This window comes from Dendrobium catenatum, unplaced genomic scaffold, assembly GCF_001605985.2.
Source record: "Dendrobium catenatum unplaced genomic scaffold, ASM160598v2 fragScaff_scaffold_1105, whole genome shotgun sequence".
Taxonomy (NCBI): domain Eukaryota; kingdom Viridiplantae; phylum Streptophyta; class Magnoliopsida; order Asparagales; family Orchidaceae; genus Dendrobium; species Dendrobium catenatum.
In genome coordinates, this window is record NW_021319567.1 from 654,164 (window position 1) to 679,537 (window position 25,374).

A 25,374-nucleotide genomic window follows, 5' to 3' on the forward strand; every position below is an offset into this window, starting at 1 on the left:
GAAATATTTTTTGACCGTGAGATACTTTGATGTGCACTTGCTCGCATAGCAATACGGACTGTTTCAGCTTTTAGTGGCCTACCAAAAATCATTCTTAATATACCAATACCATACACAAATATTATTTTTTTAAATAAACAATCAAACAATTATGAAACAACAAAATATTAGGTAATATAGTGACGTTAAATAACTGGCTTAAAAATAGGTGTCCCGGTCTCCTCTCAATGGATTACCTTCACATACATATCTTATCTTGATCCGTTGGTTTGAAACTTTAGTGACTAAGGCTTCGTCTGGGATGACTTTCTTGCTGTTTCTTAAAGCAATTTTTTAGTACAAAATTTTTAATTTTTAAAACAAAAAACTGCTTTAAGAAGCATTAAGAAAGCCGCCCCAAACACAGCCTAAAGCTTCGTTTAGACAATTTTTTTTTTTGTTCTTAAGAGATTTTTGTACTAAAAATCAGCTTTACAAAACAATAAGAAAGCCATTCTAAACATAGCCATTGTGATAACTTTCTTATTGCTTTATGAAACAGCTTTTTAGTACAAAATTTTTTAATTCAAAATATTTTGGTATTAAAAAATTGTTTTATAAAATAGTAAGAAAACTGTCTCAAATGAAGCCTAAGAGATCTTATATTCGACACTTATGTGATGTGCATGACACAGCTCATCTTAGTGATCTGCTGGTTGGGAGCTTTGGTTATCACCTCAGAGGTATTGAATTCGAATTTTGTGTATGTAATATGTGTGTCAGTCTGACTTAATTGGCCTAACAGTTCAAAAAAAAATAAGTGATGCATATATAAATTTATCATAATGATTCAAATGTCCCCAAGAAATATCTCTACGTGTACTTACGAACGAGTCAATTAATTAGCATTAAATTAAATACAATAAGTATCGTTATTCTGAAGTTAAATACCGCATCAAAGCTCAAAGACTAGGCAATAGTTCCGGCAAAAGAACGAGTCTCTTATAAAGAGAAAGTGATGTATATGTAACAAGCCAGTTCTGATATACTGTTACATTGCCTTTCGCATATTCTCAATAAGATATTTCTTTGTGAAATGAGTCGGGGTCGGGGTCAACAAATCGACCTGTTTTAAAAATCGGGTCAGGCTGACCCAGCAACCCAAAATTGACCAGAAAATGACCAGAAATTGACACGAAAACTCCTATTTGATCCGTAAACCCGGGATTGACCCGTTTTGACCCGATTTTGAAGATTGGCCCGATTTTGACCCGAAAACTAGCAATTTTAGGTCAACTTCGGGTTATTCGTGTTGGGTCGGGTTGACCCGAACCTGAATCGTGTCGGGTTCGAGTCCGAAAACCTGCTCCGTTTTTAAAAAACGGGTCGGGTTCGGGTTGACCCGAATAGTGCCGGGTCAGTTTCGAGTTCGACCCGAACCCGACCCGTTGACCCAAACTGACACACCTAGTATTTCCTTATATATAAAAATAGTGTTAGGCTTTATTTGTGATATAATTTTTTATGTTTTTATTTTCAGACTGTAATTATAATTTTTTGTTATTATTTTTTAGTTGCTTTTAAAAAAATAGTGTATTAAAAATTATTTTTTTCAACCATTTAAAAAAAAATGCTTTAACCATAACAACTTCATAATAATTTTTATAAAAAATTATAATCGTCTCAAACGGACCCTTAATCATAAGCAACTCAATCCATTGCAAAAGCCTCATCACTGACACCTTTGTTTTCCTCATTTATGGGATCATTAAGATTTTATTTGAGACGTTTTTTTTTACAGTTTTTTTAAAACACATAAATCATTAAGATTTTATTTGAGACGTTTTTTTTTACAGTTTTTTTAAAACAGTTTTTTAGTATAAAAAGTTTTAGTTTAAATTTTTTAAACTAAAACTTTTTATACTAAAAAATTATTTTAGAAAACAATAAGAAAGCAATAAAAAAATTGTCCCTAACAAAACCTAAATCTAACATTAATGTCTTAGTTCTCCAACAAAACCAGCATTAATATTTTTGTGCCAAACTCGAGTTGTTGAGTTATTAAGGGCAATCAAGTCATTTTTTGAGACTTTTATGTCAATTAAGGTAAATTCACACACACATCACATGCGCAAAATTTGAATCTAAAATCTCTTGGCCCAACCAATAGACCAAGATGAGCTGCGTGACAATCAAGTCCTTGATGTTTTGATTTTATTAAGAATAGAATGCTTAATTTTATGCTATAGAATCATCAACCCACCCACAATCAAATATTGTGAATCTTAAAAGATCTGTAAATAGATCTGAATTGGCAAAAAGTGAACATTCAAATTTAAATAATTGGGCTAATGTAAACTTATTTCTACAGGAGATGAACAAAGAAGTCACAATTAGTGCTCTGTGTGCAAAGACTTGCGACAATCCTTTTTAAAATCTGAGCATATCTGATCTCAACAAAAAACGAGAAGATCAGTCTTTTAAGAAGAGTGATGTAGGATCCTGCACAAAATGGGTTTAGCAGCAAGAAGGAAGTTCAATAGAACAGTAAACTATTTGGTATTAACTTCAAAAAACTATCGGTTCCAGTTTCCTCTCCACCTTAAGTAATTCTTACTCTATTCCAGCTATACTAAAAACAAGACAAGCAAATAAAAAGGCGTCTAAGCACCAACGGCCTAAAGCAGCAAAACAAAATGGAATATTCTAACTAACTGTCAGATTAGGATATGATAGTCCGCAGTCACACTTCCTTAAAGATGCTCCGCATCACGCGCCCCTTCTGCAAAAAGAATTGGTGGAGGATCCTCGATGGTGATGACTGCGTCGTCAGGAGGAACATACTGAAACAAATCGGCAACATTGAAGATATTAGGAGTATTGAAATCTGCTGGTAGCTCGACGACATAAGCATTGTCGTTGATGCACTTCGTTATCCGGAACGGCCCAAATTTCCGTCTACTTAGCTTCGAATAGGTTCCCGTAGGTAGGCGCTCCTTCTTCATACGGACCATAACTAGATCTCCCGGTTTGAACAGTTTCTTCCTCCGGTGAGTATCGGCGTCCAGCTTATATTTGGCATTGGCATTGGTCAAATTCTGGCGGACCTTGGCAATCATCTCCGAGAATTGGTCAACCCAACCGGATGCTGCTTGACTTTTGCATTTCGGAATGACTGCTACATCAACAGTAGAATTGGGCATTTTAGTGTAAACAATACCAAAGGGACACATACCCGTTGATCGATTTGGCATCGAATTGAAAGCGAACTCCGCCTGGCCGAGAACTTCGTCCCATAGCTTCGGGTGATCTTGGACGATGCATCTCAACAAATTTCCCAAAGTGCGATTCACCACTTCTGTTTGTCCATCAGTTTGCGGGTGGTAAGGCGAGCTTAATTGTAACTTGGTGTTCAGCCGTTTCCATAATTCTCGCCAAAAATGGCTGATAAATTTAACTTCTCTATCGGATGTTAGGCTGAGAGGGACGCCATGTAGTCGAACGATCTCCCTAAAGAACAGCTTCGCCACATTCAGAGCATCAAATGTTTTCTTACAAGCCACGAAATGTGCCATTTTTGAGAATCTATCAACAACCACCATGATAGAGTCGTTCCCTTTCCTGGTTCGTGGCAAACCCAATACGAAATCCAAACTTAGGTCCTCCCAAATGGAGTCGGGAATCGGTAATGGCAGATATAGCCCCGTATTCTGTCCACCTCCTTTAAAGTTTTGGCATATGGAACACCTCTCTACGAACTTCGTAACATCCTTTCTCAGATGAGGCCAAAAGAATTTGGCTGTCATTTGTGACACTGTTTTGTCCCGGCCAGCATGGGCTGCTAGTCCCCCTCCATGAATTTCCTGGATAAGATGTTGCCTCCACGATGATTTCGGTATGCAGAGCTGTTTCCCTTTAAAGAGAAAACCGTGCCGGACGTTGAAGTCATCTACAGGCTCTTTGTTGTTGCACTTTTGCCACACTCCAGCGAAGTCATCATCATCAGAATATAAGTCTTGTAGGCATTCAAGACCCACAAATTCTGCTTGCAACTGAGTAAGGAGGACGGACCGTCGACTTAGAGCGTCTGCCACGCGATTTTGAGCTCCGCTTTTGTGTTTTAACACAAATGTGAACTTCTGAAGGAACAACACCCACCTCGCGTGCATCCTATTGATCGTTTTTTGAGTGTTGATGTACTGTAATGCTTTGTGGTCGCTGTAGAGTATAAAGTCCTGATAAAGGAGGTAGTGCTCCCATTGCTTCAATGCCCGGATGACTGCATACAGTTCCTGCTCGTATACAGACCATTTTTGACGGGCCTCCGATAGTTTTTCGCTGAAGAACTCGATGGGCCGATTGTCTTGTGTCAACACAGCGCCAATTCCCACATTTGAGGCATCTGTTTCTACCACAAACGGTTTGTCAAAATCTGGTAATGCCAAAACTGGCGCCGAAGACAGGGACTCCTTGATAGTATCAAAACTCCTCTGTTGTTCCTCTGTCCACCGGAATTGTTTCTACTTCAAAACATCAGTGATCAGAGACATGATGATGCTTAACCCTCGAATAAACCTTCGATAGAAGTTCGCCAACCCGTGGAAACTTCTAATTTCTGTAAAGGACTTTGGATCCGGCCAATTGACTATCGCCTCGACCTTCCTCGGATCGGTGCTAACACCAGCTGCTGAAATCTTGAAACCCAAAAACGAGACTTCTTTACTAACAAATTCACATTTGGAAACATTTAAATAAAGCTTGTTTTGCTGAAGAGCCTCACAAATATTCTTCAGATGTTCCAAATGTTCCGACTGGCTCTTACTAAAGACCAGAATGTCATCGAAATATGCCACGCAACACTTGTTCAGAAAAGGTTTTAGAACCTCATTCATCAACCTCATAAAAGTTGATGGTGCATTGCATAGCCCAAATGGCATGACCCGCCATTCATATAGGCCCTCTCTCGTCTTAAATGCCGTTTTCCACTCATCTCCTAGCCGGATTCTGATTTGGTGGTATCCACTGCGAAGGTCAAGCTTGGAAAATAATTGAGATCCAACCAACCTCTTCATCATTTCATCAATCCGTGGCATTGGGAATCTGAACTTGACAGTAATCTTATTGATAGCTCTGCTATCAATACACATTCGCCAGCTTCCGTCTTTTTTGGGCACAAGGAGCGCCGGGACTGCACAGGGGCTCAAACTATGCTGAATTAATTGTTTCTCTAGGAGCTCATCCACGATTTGTTGCAAGATCTTGTGTTCCGTTGGGCTCATTTTATAGTGTGGAATGTTTGGCAACGTGGCACCTGGATTGAAATCAATCTGATGTTGAACGACTCTCACTGGCGGCAGCTCGGCTGGCAATTCCTTGGTACAGATGTCTGCAAACTGCTGCAGTAGCTGACTGATTTCACCGGGCCATTCAGCTTGTTTTCCCGCAATTGTCTGGTCCTTTACCACCAAGGCTAGCATTTGTAATGACTCTTTCCACGTGCTCAGGAGGGTATTTCTCGGTACTACATGCATTGCAACTCTTTCCTTGGATGATTCAGGTTCTAACTGCTGAGATTCCGGTACCAATCGCAGTCTCTTTCCCTTCCAATCGAAGGTATATGTATTCACCCTTCCATCATACAATGCGCCCACGTCAAACTGCCATGGACGTCCTAGAATGATATGGCAAACATCCATGTCGATCACGTCACATAAAACTTCGCTCGTGTAGTGCTTACCAATAGAGAAAGAGACTCTACACATGTCTGTGACGGACATTTCCAATCCTTTCTTCACCCAACTAATTTTATAAGGATTAGAATTTTTTGTTGTTTTAAGCTGTAAAGATTGAACTACAGCTTTTGAAATGACATTCTCTGTACATCCGCTGTCAATCAGTAAACTGCAAATCTTGCCGCTGATGGTGCACTTGGTCTTGAACAGTGCATTCCTCTGTGAATTACTCGGTTGTCTCGGTGCTAAAAGCAGTTTTTGTAAAACACACACAAGAGGCTCACCTTGATCTCCTTCTACCTCTTCAATTGGGTCTTCATTATCATCATCAGCATCTTCCATGCCAGCTTCGTCTTCCATTTCCATTAACTGCAGCTGACCCCTTGTGGGACATTCGTTGGATTTGTGACCTTGCTGGAAGCATCTGAATCATTTGATAGTCGACGGTTTGGCGTAAGGGTTGTCTCTTGCTAGACCTTTAAATTTATAAGGTGCCTTTGCATCTTCAATTTTATTGGAAGATGTAGGTGGTACATAATTCATAGGAGGGACGGGTGTCTGCCTGTGGATTGCATTAGTTTTAAATTGAATTGCTCTGTTCGAATCACTTACAGGATCTGTGGTCCGTCGATTTTGACTACTCTTTCCATGCCTGGATTGCTGAATCTCCACTTTGAGCGCGTAGTTGACAGCTTGTGACAGAGACCACACGGCATTGAGCTCCAGCTTGTCCTGTATTGACTCTTTCAACCCCCTGATATAACAGGCAACTAACTGGTTCTCCGACTCGCTAAGATTATTCCTGGCACTCAGCCTATAAAATTCTTTTGTGTAATCATTGATGGAACGGTTGCCTTGCACGCAGTGCTGATATTGCATATACAGCATTTGCTCATAATCTGTCGGAAGGAAGTGCCCTCGCAGTAATTGCTTCATCCGGAACCAGCTACGCACTGCTCCTCTTCCCTCTCGGCGTCGGGACTGCATCAATTGTAACCACCATGCGCTTGCTCCCCCCTTTAGCCTGCATGCCACATATTTAACCTGTTTTTCGGGTTCAACCTCCATGTATTCGAAGAAGGTTTCTACTGCCCGCTCCCAATCCAAGTAGTCTTCTATGTGTAACTTGCCATCAAAAAATGGTATGTCCATTTTTACTCTGAACTCACCGTGATGTCTACCCAGCTCCCTCGGTCTCCGTCGACGGTGCATTGCTGTGTCTTCCTCTGAATCCGAAAGATCCAACATCCTGAAATGTTCCAATCCTTCATCCGAATCTGATGCGATTCCCTCCGGCATATTCTGTTGGAGGTTTCGCCTTTCTCCACCTCTCCTCTGGATCGCCGGTATGGTTGCAGGCTGACCCAATCTCGGTTCGAGGCTCCGCTCAAGTAGAGCGCGAATGTCTCTCAGGTCGCGGCGCACTTTGTCCTCAAATCGACGGAATGCCGTCGTGAGTTCCTCCGAATGCTTCATCAGATCAGAGTGTTCCGCCCAAAGGCTTTCCAGGCTTTTTTCTTCCACGGCAGCCACCCGTTTGCTACCTTCCGCCATTGTGGCTCTGATACCAACCTGATGTAGGATCCTGCACAAAATGGGTTCTAGCAGCAAGAAGGAAGTTCAATAGAACAGTAAACTATTTGGTATTAACTTTAAAAAACTATCGGTTCTAGTTTCCTCTCCACCTTAAGTAATTCTTACTCTATTCCAGCTATACTAAAAACAAGACAAGCAAATAAAAAGGCGTCTGAGCACCAACGGCCTAAAGCAGCAAAACAAAATGGAATATTCTAACTAACTGTCAGATTAGGATATGATAGTCCGCAGTCACACTTCCTTAAAGATGCTCTGCATCAAAGAGTAAGAGAGATAGCTTGGATGAGATAATAAAAAAATTAATGAATTAAAAGCATATTACAAAAATCATGGGATTCTAACTCAGTTAAAATAATTCCACTATAGGATTTATTTATTCTGAATATTTTTCCCCATAATTGAGTAAGACCTTGACACATTATTGTGCGATGAACTATGAAAGATGGTTTTTATGGTGTAACTAAGGAAAAATTATTGCGTGCAGTGTTCGGAAATGTCACATCACCAAATGTACAGTGCATTAGATGACGTGGGGCGTCCAGATTCACCTCCGGAAGTGTTCGGACAAGGAAAGATGCTTGAGGTGCCTTTAGATATTAGAGTTTTCACTAAGCAATAATTAGTAGTTTGCTTGATCACTCTCCCTATAAAACGGGGTTACCAACAATCAAGAAGGTGGGCATTGGCCTTGGTAAAGACGATAGACATTTGCAGTGGCGATGTTAGCGATGTCTGCACCAACAGTGATGATGGGCATCAATCTTTTTAGTGAAGATGGACATTGACACTAATATCAATGATAGGCATATGACTTATCATTAAAGACAAGTATTTGCATTAGTGATGATGGCGGGCATCGACATCGGTGTCAACGATGAGCGTTGCCTTTATTGATGATGGTGAGTATTAATGTTGATGTTGATATCATACTTTAACCTTGTTGGTGATAACATGTATTATTCTTGTTAGTATGGAGGGGCTAATGACGAGCGTTGATTATAGTATGCCTTCCTTAAGTTGATTGAAAATAATATGCTCAACAAGCTTCTTAAACTAAGGAGCCTATAATTCTTTAGTATGGCTCTCTACAAATCTAATTTTCCCTTCACCAATAGATTAAGAGCTGGGACATCCTTAATCTCAATGAATACATCAATGATACCATTAGAGGAATGGAAGGACAAGGAAAGATGCTTGATCATTATTTTCATCTTCATCATATGCATCCAGCATCCTCCTCATTACTTTCTTGCATAATTGAAAGGAGAAGAGAGCGAAAATACTTTAAAATATTCACTTCATGAAAGACATCATAAACAATAGGTTGGACGAATTATAAATTCACTTCATGAAAGACACCCTCGACTTGGACCCATTTAGGCTCAGACTGTATCTAATTTGGTGTCGTTGCTTCGTCTTTTCGAGATGTTCAGTTCGACTATAAGTTGTCGAAATCAGAGTTTGAATGGTCCCTCAATTAATCTTAGAGGTTTTCGATTCAACTTTGCCTTGAGATTCGTGCCCGATCTAGATAATTTTTTTATGATAAATCAATTCTAAAAACACATAATTTAATTATAATTTAAAACTTAATTAGAAAATTCTTTCAAAATATATTATAACCCTTTTTAAATATTTTAAATATAAACCTACATTTATTATCAACCAACTGAGGATTTTATACATATTACAAAATTTTTATATTTATTTACGTACTATTTTATTATCTGAATCCTATCAAATTATATATATGAAAATATATGTTCTATTTTAATAAATTAAAATTAATAATATTTTAATATAATTTAAAATTTTGAATATTATATTCATAAAAAAAAATTAGATATTAAATATATAAATACATGATAACTTTATCATTTATGGTATGTATGTAAATCTCTTAATTAAAATTATAACGTAAATAAAAATAGAAACGTTAGAAACAGTTAAAACTTAAAAGCTCAAGCAAAACGGACTTCGGAAACTCCATCCAAATAAAATCAAAACCGAGCCCTTACTTTTAAAATCATCAAAGCCATCAGTCAATTTCCAAATCCGATTCTTCCAGTCAAGTTCTCGGCGAACGGCCGTTGAGTTTAGTGGCGACGAACCACCGCATGGCATCCGCCTTTCCATTGTTTCTGATCGTGCTGTTGGCTAGGGTTTGGTACTTAGACGTCCGGCTAGTGACAGCCCAGCCGTTCGTGGCTGACGGCACTGTGATCGAACTTAATGATTCAAACTTTGAGTCTGCTATCTCCACCTTCGACCACATCCTCGTAGATTTCTACGCCCCCTGGTGCGGTCACTGCAAGAAGCTGTCTCCCGTGGTCAGCATTTTTCACTTTTGTTGGCTCTTTTTTCTGTATTTTTTTTTTAAATCTGAAGATCTAACATTGTTTAGTTATTTATTTCATCTACGGGATCTTTTGTTCTAATTTCCGTTGTAGGTTTGTTGTTTCAAGATAGGATCCTGGTTGCGATTTTTTCTTTTTCTCCTAATTGGATTTGCACGTGAATGGCCAAAATTTGAGGAAAAAGATAACTTATTCTATTATTTGAAAGCTGAGACGAAAATGCAAACATAAAAATTGAAGGTGCAAACTCTGCAGTTAGTTGCTTAGTTTGTAAATTCAGGGATGTTTATTAAACGGACATTCATGCATATATATGCATCAGGAAAAATTGTGATGGGATCTCTCACCTGTGTTTGGTCAGAATCAATTTAAAATTTTGATATATTTCATTAGTCAGTGTTTATGAAAAAAGTTTAAATATCTTTAAAATTTATTGCTCTGTCTTCAAAATTATTTTTTTAGGTGTTCTTAATCAAAATCAGAATCTCATGGGCATAAATAACTTCACAAGTTAATATTTTCTCCTAAAAATGAATATAATGCTTTCATTTTTTCTGTAAATTCTGGAATAAGAAGATGGATTATTTAATTAAAAATTTCCCAAAAAAGGGAGATTTATATACATACAACTTTATTTTATGTTATTTACATATCTAACACTCAAAATAAACAAATTTGGGTTTATGGAATGAAATGTTAAAGTTTATAGGATGATATAAATGGTAGAAATGAATTATAGGAGTCATATATTTGATATTAAAGTTGTGTATGGGTGGTAGACATGTAATATTAATGTTTTGGATGTTTGATATGTAAATAGCATAAAAAAGAATATTTAATCAAAATTTATTCTTGACATATCTAAATGGGACATCCAAAGAACTATTTCTCATGAATATGGGAGTTTAGTACATGAAATATTTGAACTATACTTTTGACTTTTGAGGCTTAAAATATATGAGTTCTTTTCCCATACAACTGAGAAGATACAGAAAATTATTAATTCTGAATAATTCATACATGTGTATTATACGAGTATAATGAGGAACTATTGCTATGGTTAGTCGTATGATCATACTGCATGACAACCAATGCTTCCCACACCCACAAAATCAACACATTTTCAAGTTATGCAAGAGGAGCTTTTTATTGAAAATGTGTTAAATTAATGGCTAAGAATATACCGTTTATGATAGAAATGCATCAAATTATGATTGAGTTTTTTTTTGCACTGTATGTTGTGAGGATTTGCTTGTTTCTCAACATTTATTGTATATTTTTCTACTGCGGTTGCTCATGCCACTGTTTGTTGTTGCATGCTGTATTGTTTTTTATAATAGTTTCTGTGGAAGCTGTGATCTATATCTTTTCCATCTAAAAATTATACATCCATGAATTCTTGTGATGCCAACTTCTTCTTTAGTATTCTTTGCTAGTTTCTTCTGACCCTTTATTTCAAAATGTTTCACTGATGGTATTCTTTCACCTTAATTTTAGCTAGATGAGGCTGCACCAATTCTTGCCAGACTGAATCAACCTATTGTGATTGCTAAACTAGATGCTGACAAGTATCGGAAGCTTGCTTCAAGACATGAAATTGAGTTTGTTCTAGACCCTCTTATTAGTTTCCTCCATTTCTGAATTCAGAGTATACAAACTTTTGTTTCTGGTAGTTATGTGCAATGTAGTATCTTCCTATGCTTTATATTATTTACACTATAACATTTAATTTCAATTGACTTCTTGTATTTAGTTGATTGGAAAAAATTTTAAATGTCAATAAGGTATCCTGAAATTTCAAACTTTTTCAACTTCATATGTCATTCTACACCGTATAGATCTTCATGATCAAACGATGAAAAAAAAAATGTCGTTCTACACCGACTTTAGTCATACTTCATTTTCTGTTGCAGTGGCTTTCCCACACTAAAGCTCTTTGTGCATGGTGTTTCGATTGAATATAAAGGCCCTAGAAAAGCAGAGCTGCTTGTGCAATTTCTTAAAAAATATGTAGCACCTGATGTTTCTGTTCTCGAGTCAGCTTCTGCTGTACATAGCTTTGTTGACGAAGCTGGAAAGCATTTCCCTATATTTATTGGCTTTGGCTTGGATGAATCCTTACTTTCTGAGTATGGCAGAAGATACAAGAAAAAGTCTTGGTTTGCAGTAGCTAAAGATTTTTCAGAGAAAATAATGGTAGAATATGATTTCGAAAAAAGTCCTGCATTGGTAGCCATTCATCCCAATTACAATCAACAAAATGTTTTCTATGGCCCTTTTGAAGGTGAGATAAATCCTGAATGGAGTTTATGATTATTTTATTTTCTATCGTGGCAATCATTTTCAGTATTAGTTTTAATTGGTGTAAGATATATTAATGTTGGATGTTAAGTAAGTATAAAGAGTGACTTGGCATGTTCAACATATATCTATTTTGATACAAGAACGCTTTTTATGTCATGCAGCCCACCTTAGCCTCTTGGTTAGACTTCCAACCAACAGATATTGATCGGAAGCTTAGGATTCTAGCCAAGAGATCTTTGGTCTATGTTGCACCGATACGGATACGGCGACACGGATATGACACGATACGGATACGGGATACGCCAATTCTTAAAAATACAGGATACGGATACGGCGCGGACACGACATTATAATTTATAAATCATACATAAAAATTAAGAAAACAATCAAAGCATAATATTTGAAATTACAAAAAAAAAATGACAACGACATCATTTGTAGCCTTGTAGCTTATAATATCAAGATATAAGTAAGCATTAAATGTCTAGTACAACAAGAAAAGCATAAACATAAATTATCTAGCACATGAAGTTTCAACTTTTCAATAGAAGGAATGATATATCTTCTTCATTGGTTTGTCTTTGAATTTATATATCATCTCCAATAAATATCATAGTTTCTAATTCAGGCTCATCAATTAGTAATTTTTAATATTTTCATATCATCAAGAGACTCAAATCCATCTCGGAAATGAAAGAATCTTGCTCGCAACCGCGGAAGTAAATATGAGTCTTTTTTCGGATTTCTTTTTGTTTTTCAACGGACACTCGTATCGGATACGCGTGTCCTTTTGAAATTAAATAGTATTTTAATTGGATACGGCTTTGGCGTATCCGACACGTATCGGTGGAGTATCGGAGGTGTATCCGTGTATCGGTGTATCGGATACAGCACGCCTTCATAAATAGGTGTATCGGTGCGACATAAGTCTTTGGTTCAAGGCGTTGTATATGCGGCATGTGAATTTGTGATCAAATTCATCCTTAATTAATATTAATGTGACAACATGGATCAAACAACCCTAGTCATTGAAAGAATATTAATTGGCATTATATAATATTATGATTATTGTTCATGCAACGTAGATGCAATGTAAAACATGATAGACAAAGTTTTAGGACTATTTGAAATTTAGGGGAGTTTTGAATATAATGTTAAATAAATACATGTATTTTAGAAAGCAATAAGTTGTTTGGTTGGATAAAGTGTAAGATTTTTTTTTCTATGATGCATTACAAATACAAGTATTTTAGAAATATTGCAGGCAACAATGGCATGAAGCAGCAATTAACAAGTGGTGATAAAAAGCAGTGACGGCGGTGGATGATGGCATCAAGTGGTGATTGCGATTGACAATAGTGTTGAGGGGTGGCCGGTAATGGGTAGTTGTGACGGGTGGAAGTTGTATGTGCGGAAGGGGAAATGATATATTTGAAAATTGCTAAATTTTGGCAATTTTGGATACACCACAAGAACTAAGTGATGAATTTTGAATACATCAACAAATTATTTTAAATTTATTTTTTATTAAACCAAACACCTAAAATTTCAAAATCCTTACATTTTTTTCTATTCTACCCTTAAAATACTACAAACCAAACAACCCCTTTAGTGGCCTAAGACTATCTAAATGAACGCTGTGTTTTCTCAGGAACTGCTCCTGTTTTATGACCACCAATTTGTGGACAAACGTTTTTTTAACATTTTTTCTGCAAATAAACTCTATGCTCTTTAACCTTTGTAGTATTAATGTACTATTTAGTCATGTTTTCCTTTATTTAGTCTTTATTTTAACTGTTCATAACGCTACTCTCAGTGAAAAGCATTACTATAAGAATCACCTTTAAATTTTCAGGACATTTCTTAGATGATTTTGTTCGTCAAAATCAATTGCCACTCGTTGTTCCCATCAATTATGAAACACTTAAGCTGTTGAACAGTGATGATAGGAAAATTGTTCTTACAATTGTGAACGATGAGTTGGATGGTAAATCACGGGAGCTATTTAAGATTTTGAGATCTGCTGCAACTACCAATCGTGATTTGGTTTTTGGTTTTATTGGAGTCAAACAGTGGGAAGACTTTGCGAACTCATTTGATGCTAACAGAAATACAAAGCTTCCAATGATACTTGTTTGGGATGGCAATGATGAATATGAATTGGTAAGTGAACTTTTTATTCCAGTAGAATCTTATTATTCTGCATTACTAACTTAAGCAACATGCTTCTTTGAATGAATGTTTATGCGGTAAAAAATGTTTTTTGTTTCTCTAACTTTTAGCACATTCTAGACTAAAACTTTAATATGATAAAATTTTTTGTCCATCTATGGGTTGCAATACACTGGTTATCTTGCCTTTGTTCTTATTAAACCGATAGGAAGTGTTATATTGTAGCAAAAAGTGAGTGGTAAGGGGCGTTTCTTTTAAATATAACGGGCCAATGCTAAGAACTCTTCATAAGTAAAAATTTATTGGGTGAAAATTTCGGGGGCGGATCCAATTTCTTTTTTTAGGATGGGCAAAATAATAATAATAATAATATTAAATTAAAATAATAATAATAAAATAAAATAATAGCATAAAATAGTAATAATAATAAAATAAATTTTTAAAAAAAATTTAATCAATATAATGCTATCAAATTTATAAAAGGAAATTTTTATCATTTATCTTCAAATTTAATATGATTTTAGTAATAATATAAGTTGGAATATAATCATATATGTTATGCTGAAGCTAGACCCTAACTTAGAAAAAAATAATAATAAATGAGCTTAATGTTATCTAACTTTAGAAAAAAAAGGGATAATTAAACCATCTAGTATGCATAATATTTAATAGATTTAAGAATCGCTCCCTCACAAATCATAAATCAATAAAAAATAATTGCATCAAGAAGATTGTTGAATAGGTCTTGAGAGTGTATTTTAAATCATTAGGGAACTAGGCATTTGAATGCTGTAGAAAATATAATAATAATAAAAGAACTTATTTTTTATTGTGAGTTAAGTTTGAATGTTAGAGACTTTAGTAGATTGGATATGTAACTGGAAAAATTTACTCTTCACCTAAAAAAAGAAACAGTAGATGATGTCCTAGTAAAAAAATTGAGATAAAATTAGTATGCAATGAAGTTGATAACCACCATAATAACAGAAATGAGTGGAGAAAGGTTCATAAAGTTGAGCCCAAGTAATTTTAACCATACACAGCTTTTCTTCAGAAGAATCTTCGGATGCTTAAATGGTAGGAGTGGAGGATACAGAAACTAGACGCAGTCTAGTGGTCTAGCCATGACTCAAGAGGCATGCATCAAAAACTGGAAATGAGGAGTCCTTCCTAAATTTGAATTTTCAAGAAATTAAAAGAGAAAAGGTACCTATGGGCATATAAATGGATTAGTTAAAGAATTATAAATATCAATTATGTTAAGATTGTGGAAGTTGTTTGCTGTCTTATTGTGCAAGTTATTAGATTACTAGTATCGAAATTTGACTAAGGCTTCGGCTTTCTTGCTGCTTCTTAAAGCAGTTTTTTAGTATAAAAATTAAAAATTTTGTACTGAAAAGTTGTTTTAAGAAGTAGTAAGAAAGCCGTCCCAAACGAAACATAAGAGTAAGAAAATCTTTGTTATAAACTGAAAAGAAACTTTTACTTATTGAGTTGTATAAATTGATTGAAAGCATTAGGACAAATAATTATTCCTTAGCATCAGCAATTAACCACACTCATAATTGTTTTCGACTTATACCTTTTTTTAGGTGGAAGGTTTGGAGAGCCTGAACAGTTTGGAGGATCAAGAATCTCAGATTATCCAGTTTCTTAAAGGTTACAGGGAGGGAAGAACGATTAAAAAGGAAGTCAGTGGCCCTTCTTTTCTAGGCTTCATAAACTCTCTTTTTGGCATAAAAACTGTTTGCCTGTTTGTCTTTGCGGTAGCTTTTGTGATTGGTATGCGTAAATTGGCAAAACGAGGGGACGATGAGCTTCACAGAAGACAAACTCAAACAGAGGCTGAAGATCTGAACAGGCAGGATTACCAGCCTGGAGATAAGGAAGAGTGAATTAAGAACCTGTTCTGCTGATGAAGAAGCTGTACAATTACTGCTATCAAGAAATCATTTATATCCTGATGCGTTTTGCTTCAGAATTGTCTTCAAAATTCTTGGATTTACACTACTAGCACCATTCATGACTCAAAATAGGTTAGAATATCCTTCCGTAATTTTTTTTTTTCTATTTTTTGGAAGAGATTTTATTAATGTTTCAGAAGAACTAACTGTACCTTTCATGTTTACTGGAAAGATTTAGCACGCCATTATCATTTGTTGAGAATGTTCTTGTTTTATTATTAGCAGCAATCTTTTTCTTTATTAGATTTAAATGGAAAATTGACTCTTTAAGAGAACGCAATGAAGAAAAAAGATTTATGTAGCCGACTTTACTACAAGAGATAAAAGATTTGATGTTGCTGTTATTATTCATATGGTGATCAAATAGTTAGTCATTCCAAATTAAATCTCATTTGTTTTGCTTCATATTATTATTATATTTTTATGAATGAAATAACAAAAATGCCTTCCAATATGTGGTAATTATGAACCAAATTTGAAATGTTTGATAATTCTTAAATTTAAATCAATTAATAATTGAGTTGGTTTACTTCTGCATTGAGCATGACCCATTTAATTTAGTCATTCTAAATTTTTAGCGTTAAAATTTTTGTTCAAACAATTATAAGAAAGTTATATTAAATGTAATCTTAATTTATAATCAACTTGACATAAAATTCAAAATAAATTATTATTTTGAATTAAATTTTACATGAGCCAAAATTGAATTTTTATTATTTTATTAATTTGTTAGATTGAAATTAAAAATACATATTTTTATAAAAAATAGTACTTTTATTTAAATCTTCATTTTTTTTTTAAATTAATTCAAAATCAGAAAATCATCCTACAAATTCTAGAAAAAAAAATCAAAATTCCTCATCCAAAAGTTTATAATTAATCTCTTCAAGCGGATTAGAATTCATTTTAAGATATGCAATTCATAAAAAAGTTATCTCATTTTCGTACCAAAATATTTTTTTTTTATTTGAGAGCATTTTGATCATATGGTCTATGAAAGGGGTAAATGAATTCATATCATTTGACGATAATTTGAGAAAGCAAATGCTTCAAAATTAGTGCCATTGGGCATTTGAATCAAATGAATGCAACTCAAATTTCATTTGCAATAAATTTCTTCCTGCTTTCTAAAATAAATTTTTAATACAAAAATTTCATAAATTATAAACTTCTGTAAAAGCATTAAGAAAGTTATTCCAAACTTTGAGATCATGCTCATTTCCTTTAGAGAGATGTAATGATTAATATATGACACAATATTAAGATTTTATTTGAGACCGTTTTCTTACTGTGTTATAAAATCAATATTTAATACAATAAAAATTTTGTATTAAAAAACAGTGAGAAAACTGCCCAAATAAAACTTAAATTTGATGTTAAAGAATACATCTTCCATCAAATATCATAAGTGGAGCTTAAATTTTCCTCAAATTAGGGTCAAAATCAAATATCAAAATTTGAATAATTTTAATTTTGAATTTTGTTAACAGCCCCAATAAAAAGAATTGCTCTGCGAAAAAGCCCTCAAGACCTCAACAAAATCTTATAAATAAACAAGCTGAGGTCCGCCATTATCAAAGGTGGTGAAGCAATGTAGAAAAAAAGCTAGAGGAGTGGCTTCGAACGAAGAGTGCGTTGAATCTCAAGAACCTGTTGCTGTTGCTCTGAAGGCAATGAGCTAAGCTGTTCGGGTGTCAAACTCATCAGCTGTTTCAGAAGAGCTGTCTCCTCTTCAGCTGAAAGCTGAATCACATAAATAATATTCAGTTTATACGATGTAAGAAATAAATACATGATCAAAAATGGAAATTTCAAACACAAATGATTTCTGTTCTCTATTTACAGCAGCATAGAATATAGCGCCATGTCTCAAACCGGGCAAATTATTCTCTGCGGACACCGAACGCCGTCCAGAGCTCAATAAAAATGCGCCACGTCACCCCCTACTCGGTACGCGGCTCGGTACTGGATAACGTGGGTGCACTTGATTTGCCTCTGAATGGTAAGCTGTGTACGGTGTCTGTCCGCACAGAATAATCTCTCCTCAAACCGAGCAGGAGGCTGATTGTTTGGTCATTATTATGAAATCATCATTACTTTTTTCTTTCTTTTCCATGTTGCTTCTGAATTTAGACTCAGAGACAAGAAGGTATGCTGATACTTTTCATTTTGAAGCTCAGGCATTCTATATCAAGCAAGAATATAACAAGGCAAACAATGGAAAGCCAACGACTTTTTGTTTTTCCCAGTACAGGGAATGGACATAACAGAAGCAGCAGTCCATCTGTACAGGAAAAGCTTAATTACTAGTTTACTAAGCTCCGGAAACAAGTGTCTAGAGAAGCTTATTTACATCCACTTGCTCCCTCTGTCACTCAAGCCAACTCGAGCCCATTTCAAGACTTGAGTACCAGGGTGTCTTCTCGAGAAAACATAACTAAATCTGACCCGTTTACAAAATCGGGTCAGATTTTGGTTGACTCATTTGGACCCGGGTCAGGTCAGATTAGACCCCGACCAATTGACCCATTTTGACACCCCTAACTCAAAACATACAATTTTCTTCTATTCTGTGTGAAAGAAGTCAGTAAAATATATCATATTATTAAGTGACATAATATAAGAACTGATATATAATAATAATAATAATTGTTATTATAAAAAATGACCCAACTCCAACAACATGCAAAGTTGCTCAACTGCCTCAACAGCTCTTACACCTATAAGAAGCAGCCCCTACATACACCTCTCCACTACACCTCGACCTCCACATGCAAGCCAGCAACTGTCCCATCTTCGGTAGAAAGTTGCACGCAACCGGCCCCTTACAAGTTCTCCTAGGTGTACCGGCAGCTGGTATGAGGTCTAGTGTACTCCAAGATCCAGTAACTTGTGATTCACCAAGAACTTTAGTTAAACACCTCGCCTAGAGGCTGCCTTCGAGAGACTATCCCAACCCGGGACTCCCGCTACGAAGAGGGTCGTAGCCGGGCGAAAGATTTTTGTGGTGACCACTAACACCACCGCCTTGCCAAGAGAATGTTGACCAACGGACAGGGAGCCAAAACCTAAGCCGAATCCCAGAAAACCAGGAAGAAAATCTACATACCTCGTATATGATGGCTTAGTGGACTTCTCTGTCAAATCTCTGAAATCCCGCTCATCTCGAACTACCTAACCCGTAAATCCCACTGCGATCGCGTCGCTTCCCGTAAATCCTTCGGAGAGTCTCGATTCTACCTCTGCCTTCGCCTTTAAAACACAAATGAAACAAAGCCTTCAGGTCTTCTTCCATTCGCTGCCTATTCGAGTTTCTGTCGCAAGCCCTATCCAATCGAAGCAATAGCCGAACTCCTCCAGATCCCGTCTCCTCCCTCCGTCTCTGTCCGATCCACTGTAATCACAAACCAAATCACCAAACCCAACCCTCAGCCGACGCTAGAGCCACTCCAGATCGAAGCCGACCCCGACTTCCGATCTCCTTCTCCATCTCGCCGCTTCTTCTCATCCCGAACTCCACATCTGTCGTCGCCTACCCCTACCTGTTCCGAACCCGTCGCTTCTCCTCCACCTCTTCCGAACCCCATGGAGAGAGAGATAGAGATAGAGAGAGAGAGAGAAAGAGAGAGAGAGAGAGAGAGAGAGAGAGAGAGATAGAGAGAGAGAGAGAGAGAGAGAGTTTTCTTCCTACCTAGCCGAGCTTCACGCATACTCCATCTCCTCTCATAGCTGCCCGATCCCTTCTCATATACCTGTTATCTATCTCGATCCAAGCTAGACCCAACCCGCCTCCTATAAAACAAAACCAAGCCCAAATCTCGTTCCTCTTATCAACCATTAAAAAAGCGGACGACGAGGCGTCCGCATTAAGTCGCACCTCAAGTCAAGGCGGAAGTCATGCGTATCGGGGCTTACACCTCGAACCATCCAGCGAAGCTTACGATTTTTTCGCACGAGGAGTACGCATAAGAGCGTAACGCCTTGAGGCAGTACAAGGCAGCGCTTCAAAATTTTTTCTTCGGTATATATGTAAATACGATGCAGCCGATTCGTGTTCGCGTATTCGCGTATAGGATTAGGGCTTCATGTAAGAATTGAAAGGCGAACTGGAGGCGAAGCCGTGAGGGAAAGAGATGAAGCCGTGAGGGAAAGAGACGAAGCCGTGAGTGCAGGAGACGAAGTCGGAAGGAGACGACGCAGGAAACAAAGCCGAAAGCAATAACGATTTCGAAAGCAGGAAACGAAGCCGAAGTTGTGAGTGCAGGAAACGTTCAGGCCTCGATTAGGTCGGAAGAGCAGGTAAGCGGTGTTGTGGGCCTTGACTTTGACGTGCAGTAACGAAAGCTTGAACAACTCCTGATTCGGCTTTCTTTCATTCGTCCGCTCAGTACATGCTCGGTACTGCTAGGTTCGCTAGGTACTGCTCGGTACCGAGCAAGTATATGCTCGGTACTGAGCGGTACATGCTTGGTACCACTAGGTACATGCTGCTCGATACCGACCGGTACATGCTCGGTACCGTTAGGTACATGCTCGATACCGCTCGGTATCTTTCCATACAAGCAACTTACAAACTTTAAAAACAAGCAGAATTTCAAAATTACTCTTACAATAAAATTTTGTTCCGCCAGGGGCAGCGCTCCCTTGGACCCCCGGCAGACCAACACTTACATGCTGCTACGTACTATTTAAACCCCCAATTTCATTATGATAAGGATTTTCATGTTGACAAAGATGTGAAAACTGGTTTGTATCCATGTATGGACAGACTCATTTCTGAAGACTACCTCAAAGTGAATGATCAACTTGAGAATTTTCATTTGAAGAAGGGAATGTTTGGATTTAAAGCAGCATAAACATGCTACAAAACACGATCTTCTTGTATGTTTATAGTTTGTGTATTTATAATTTTAATGTTAATATTTATGTTCAAGTCTTCTACTTCAGCTAATATTCATAAAATACTATGTTTGTCTTCATGTAGAACGTTGGTGGGCTCAGTTTGGAGATGATGTTCCTGAATTGAAAGCTTTTGCAGTTAAAGTTCTTAGCCTGACGTGTTCGGCTTCTGCATGCAAGCGTAATTAGAGGCAGATCAAATGAAAAAATTAGTTTATATTATGTTTAACAAAAAATTGAAAGATACACATCGCAAATTGCATAATCAAGGAAATATTGATAATGAAATTGACCATTTGCTTGTTGACAAGTTACAATCTAATGATGAATGGATTACTCATAAGAATATTGATGTTTGTTCGAACCCCGCCAGGGGGCAGCGCCCCTTGGACCCCCGGCAGATCGGTATATTGTTGTATTCATGTTGTTTTATTATTGGTAGTACAAATAATTGTTAAAACAAATCTTCAAATTCGTAGTTGACATAATATTTTGTTATTTTTTTTCATTATTTAGAATTTTAAATTAATTTATTTTAATCATTTTGAGGCTTACGCGTCGATCCGCCTCGATTCCCGATTTCGCCTTTTAAAACCTTGGTTTAAATTATGGTATTTAGGTCGGAGTCATACTAGAAATTGTTTATATATGATTTGTGATCGAGATCAAATCAACTTATCTAATTATTTTCATTCTTTGTGCCAATTTCTTTGATGTGTTTTCATGGGGCAGCGCCCCCTTGGATAAAACAGGTCGAATCCCGCCAGGGGGTAGCGCCCCCTTGGACCCCTGACAGACTGGTATATTATTGTATTCATGTTGTTTTATTATTGGTAGTACAAATAATTGTTAATTTTTTTTTTCAAATTCATAGTTGACATAATATTTTGTTATTTCTTGTCATTATTTATAATTTTTAATTAATTTATTTTAATCATTTTGAGGCTTACGCCTCGATCCGCCTCGAGGCTTACGCCTCGCCTCGATTCCCGATTTCGTCTTTTAAAACCTTGGTTTAAACTATGATATTCATGTCGGAGTCATACTAGAAATTGTTTATATATGATTTGTGATCGAGATCAAACCCCTATGTGTTCACGTAGCGTAGTAGGGAGGGAAACCGGCGCAGCGCTTGCGACGCCTTAAAAATCCATCTTCAATGCTAGCGATGAGGCGACAAACCCCCTACGTGCTCACGTAGCGTAGTAGGGAGGAAAACCGGCGCGACACTTGCGGCGAGGGGGATAAAAAAAATTAATATTTAATAAGTACCCCCGAACGCTCATGTAATGCAGAGGGGGGAAAGAAAATTTTGTTTTTCTTAAAATGTGTTCAAAACCCTTAAACGCTCATGTAGCGGGCAGGGATAAAATTTTTTTTTGCAACCGCAGCACTGAAGCACTCACGTAGCTTCGAGGGGAAGGTTGCCTCTTAGTTATTCCCCTAAACAGGGGAGGCGCCGGGAGGCTGCCAAAATTTTGTCTGAAATAAGACAAGGACTTGAAACAAAATGGAACTTTATTTGGACATTGATTTGGACATCATTTGAAATAACTTCAACTTGAATGCAAACAAAACAAAAGAGTAACTCGAACTCAAGTGAACTTTTGAACATAGACTTGAACTTGCAACCAAATTTGTGGACATTTGACTACAAAAAACTCGATTTGAAGTCAGATTTGGATCGAACTTGCACAATGAATGTGAAATTGAAACTAAGCATAACTCAAATGAATTAAATCCAACAAAATACATTAAGAACTTGAATAGAGCAAGGACTCAAAGTTGATTTGAGCACAAGCAAAAGAACTTGTAAGCTTGGACTTATAAGTTTGGACTTAATTGAAATCAAGCATGGTGGGTATGAACTTGAACTAGAACTCATATGGGGCTTGAATTAGAACATGATCTTAGACTCAAATGATATTGAACCTGCAAACATTAGACTCAAACTTGAATGAGCATGAGCTCTAAAGAATTTAAACAAGTGCAAATGGACTTAAATAGTTAAATCTGAATGTAAAGAACTTTGATTCGACTTGAAGGAGTTTATGAGCTCAGGTTAGAATGAAAAAGTTCATTGAAAGCCAAAACTCATGATCATAGAGAATTGAACTCTATAGCAATTAAATGTATTGATCATGCAAGGAACAAGGAGCAATGAAGCAATAAAGGATTTACATTAAAATCTCATTGAACATGAGTTGCTCATGAGCAAATGAGAAATTCATGAAGTATCATTATACGAACATTGATGAGAAAAATCAACACTCAAGATACAATCAACACTAAAAGACAATGAAGGATCTTCAGTACATATAAATAAAATGATGTAAATATTGCCCACAATGGTGGGTCCATGAATTTGCAAAAAGAAGTTGGATGATACTAATGGAATAAACTCCTAGTAAACAAGATTATCTCAAGTGGGGTAAAAAAAATGATATCTAGTTTATCATGCATATGGAAAACCACCTTCAAAGATAAAGAATTTGCAAATGGAGTCTATTTGCAAGCAAAAAGATGAAGTCTATTTGCAAGCAAAAAGATGGAGTCTTTGATGTATACCATAACTTACCCCAAAACACACAGTGACTGATATTTCCATTGCCAATCAACTTATGGGCATAAGGAGATGAATGCAATGAATGCTATGACACCTCTATATCAATATAAATGTTCAATGTTAAGCAAACACATTGATTCGCTATAAGTGGAGACGAAAAAAAATATATAACAGAAGTAAGCACCTACGAATTGTCGTAGGAGATTTGTCGTACATTCAATGCATCATCCCCAACAAAATGTAATGCGGCTACATCAAGTACAAATGACAATGAGTCACTATAAGAAACTCGTGATGCATACAACGGGCCATTTACAAGCATCTACTAGTTAAAGCAGGAGATTTGTTAGTGCACTACAATCCACCTTTAGAAAGCAACAAGTAGTGCACGACAGTCTACCTGTACAAAGCAGCAAATAAGTCAATCCAAAAGCTGCTACAACACGTCACTGGATCCGCAACATTCATGCAAGCGGACAGAAGGCATTTACAAATATTCCAAGAATGCCCCTGCACGTAAACCGTAGTTTGTATACACATAGGTACACAATGAGTAAATGTAATCATACACCCGCATGAGCCCCGACGAGCGTGTTATTGGTACACGTGACGCCTAGGAATGCTGCGAGGATCAATAAATTTGGGTCCGATCCTCCTAAGCAAATAAATAGGAGTTGACAAGGCTCATCAAATAATCATAAAATGCCCCAAAACACCTGCATGGGCCCGGATGAGCTTGTTTTTGGTACACATGTGATGTCTAGGGATGTTGTGCGGGTCGATAAGTGAATTCAAGTCCGAACCCGATCCTCCTATGCGGATCAATAGGAGTCGATAGGGTTCGAACCTTCAAACAAATACACGATTGTGACGACCGGTGTATTTGTTTTAATACATTCATATTAGGCCTTCAAGGCCTATAATCATGAGAATTCACTAACAGAGGCATAAAGCCTACGAAATCCGGTCCTCCTAAGTAAATAGGAGTAGACGGCTCAAACCATTGAATAAATATACGGTCTCGAGGTTGACTAGGATATTTATTTAATACATTCATATTAGGCCTTTAAGGCCTTCAACAAAGAAAATTCATAAACAAAACCACAAAGCCTACGAAACCCGATCCCCTATCAGCAAGTTGATATAGTTAACAGGGTTCAATCAACAAAGAGAAATAATCCATTTTACATCGATGATGGCCGTGTTGATAGAATATCTTAACCGGAAGGGTTAATTCTAAATATTCCAAATGTCGTCACTAATATCCAAAAATTCAAGATTTCCAAAAATCATCCAATCCCAGATATTTAAAATTGAAATACAACTATCAAATACTTAAAGAAAAATCCATTCACCCTCTGCAACAGTTTGCCAGGTTGACAAATTAAAATTTACTTCAGCTTACATAGAGCTAATGCTTAGTCGAAAATATCACTAGAATCCATTCTCAAACAATCTCCTGTCAATAAGGATGTGGTACGTGTCCTCTAACCGGCGGTTTTGCCGTCAAATGGCACCGCAGGATAAACGGTTATTACCCGGAGCCTTCTGAACCAAGTGGTTTTGCCGCCAAATGGCACCACGAAATACTGGTTATGGTCAGAGCCAGTATGCTCCTTAATGGCATCAAATCCTTGAGATATGAATCAATAGGATATGATTGATAGGGCACAACCCTCTGTTAGTTAAGGTGGATTCAAATTTGTCCCATTAGATAAACATTCACCCTAAGTTTACAAGGTCCCCTTGGACGAAGCAACCCATGGCTGCCGACAAGGATCCTTCTGTCAGGTTGGGTCGACTAC

At 36.8% G+C, this 25,374-nt stretch overlaps 2 protein-coding genes across 2 annotated transcripts in view; one reads left to right on the forward strand and one right to left on the reverse strand.

The window, feature by feature from the left end:
- The first annotated feature begins 9,284 nt into the window (after positions 1-9,284).
- Positions 9,285-16,297, forward strand: LOC110107459 (protein disulfide isomerase-like 5-2). Its single transcript, XM_020837730.2, has 5 exons — positions 9,285-9,637; positions 11,162-11,265; positions 11,578-11,948; positions 13,824-14,131; positions 15,733-16,297. Exons 1-5 carry the CDS (start codon positions 9,425-9,427, stop codon positions 16,033-16,035), a joined length of 1,299 nt encoding a protein of 432 aa, XP_020693389.1. The 5' UTR covers positions 9,285-9,424; the 3' UTR covers positions 16,036-16,297.
- A 1,231-nt stretch (positions 16,298-17,528) lies between these two features.
- Positions 17,529-25,374, reverse strand: part of LOC110107497 (cleavage stimulating factor 64) — a 40,708-nt gene continuing 32,862 nt past the window's right edge. The window contains exon 10 of the mRNA XM_020837771.2: positions 17,529-17,847. Coding sequence (XP_020693430.1) covers positions 17,710-17,847 — 138 coding nt within the window. The 3' untranslated portion in view covers positions 17,529-17,709. The remainder of the gene's footprint in view (positions 17,848-25,374) is intronic.

Bases quoted from the DNA above. Each gene is read 5' to 3' on its own strand.
- LOC110107459 (XM_020837730.2), top strand. From the start codon at position 9,425: ATGGCATCCGCCTTTCCATTGTTTCTGATCGTGCTGTTGGCTAGGGTT. The intron at 9,638-11,161 runs GTCAGCATTTTT...CCTTAATTTTAG, and splicing joins GCAAGAAGCTGTCTCCCGTG to CTAGATGAGGCTGCACCAAT. The intron at 11,949-13,823 runs GTGAGATAAATC...TTAAATTTTCAG, and splicing joins TTTCTATGGCCCTTTTGAAG to GACATTTCTTAGATGATTTT.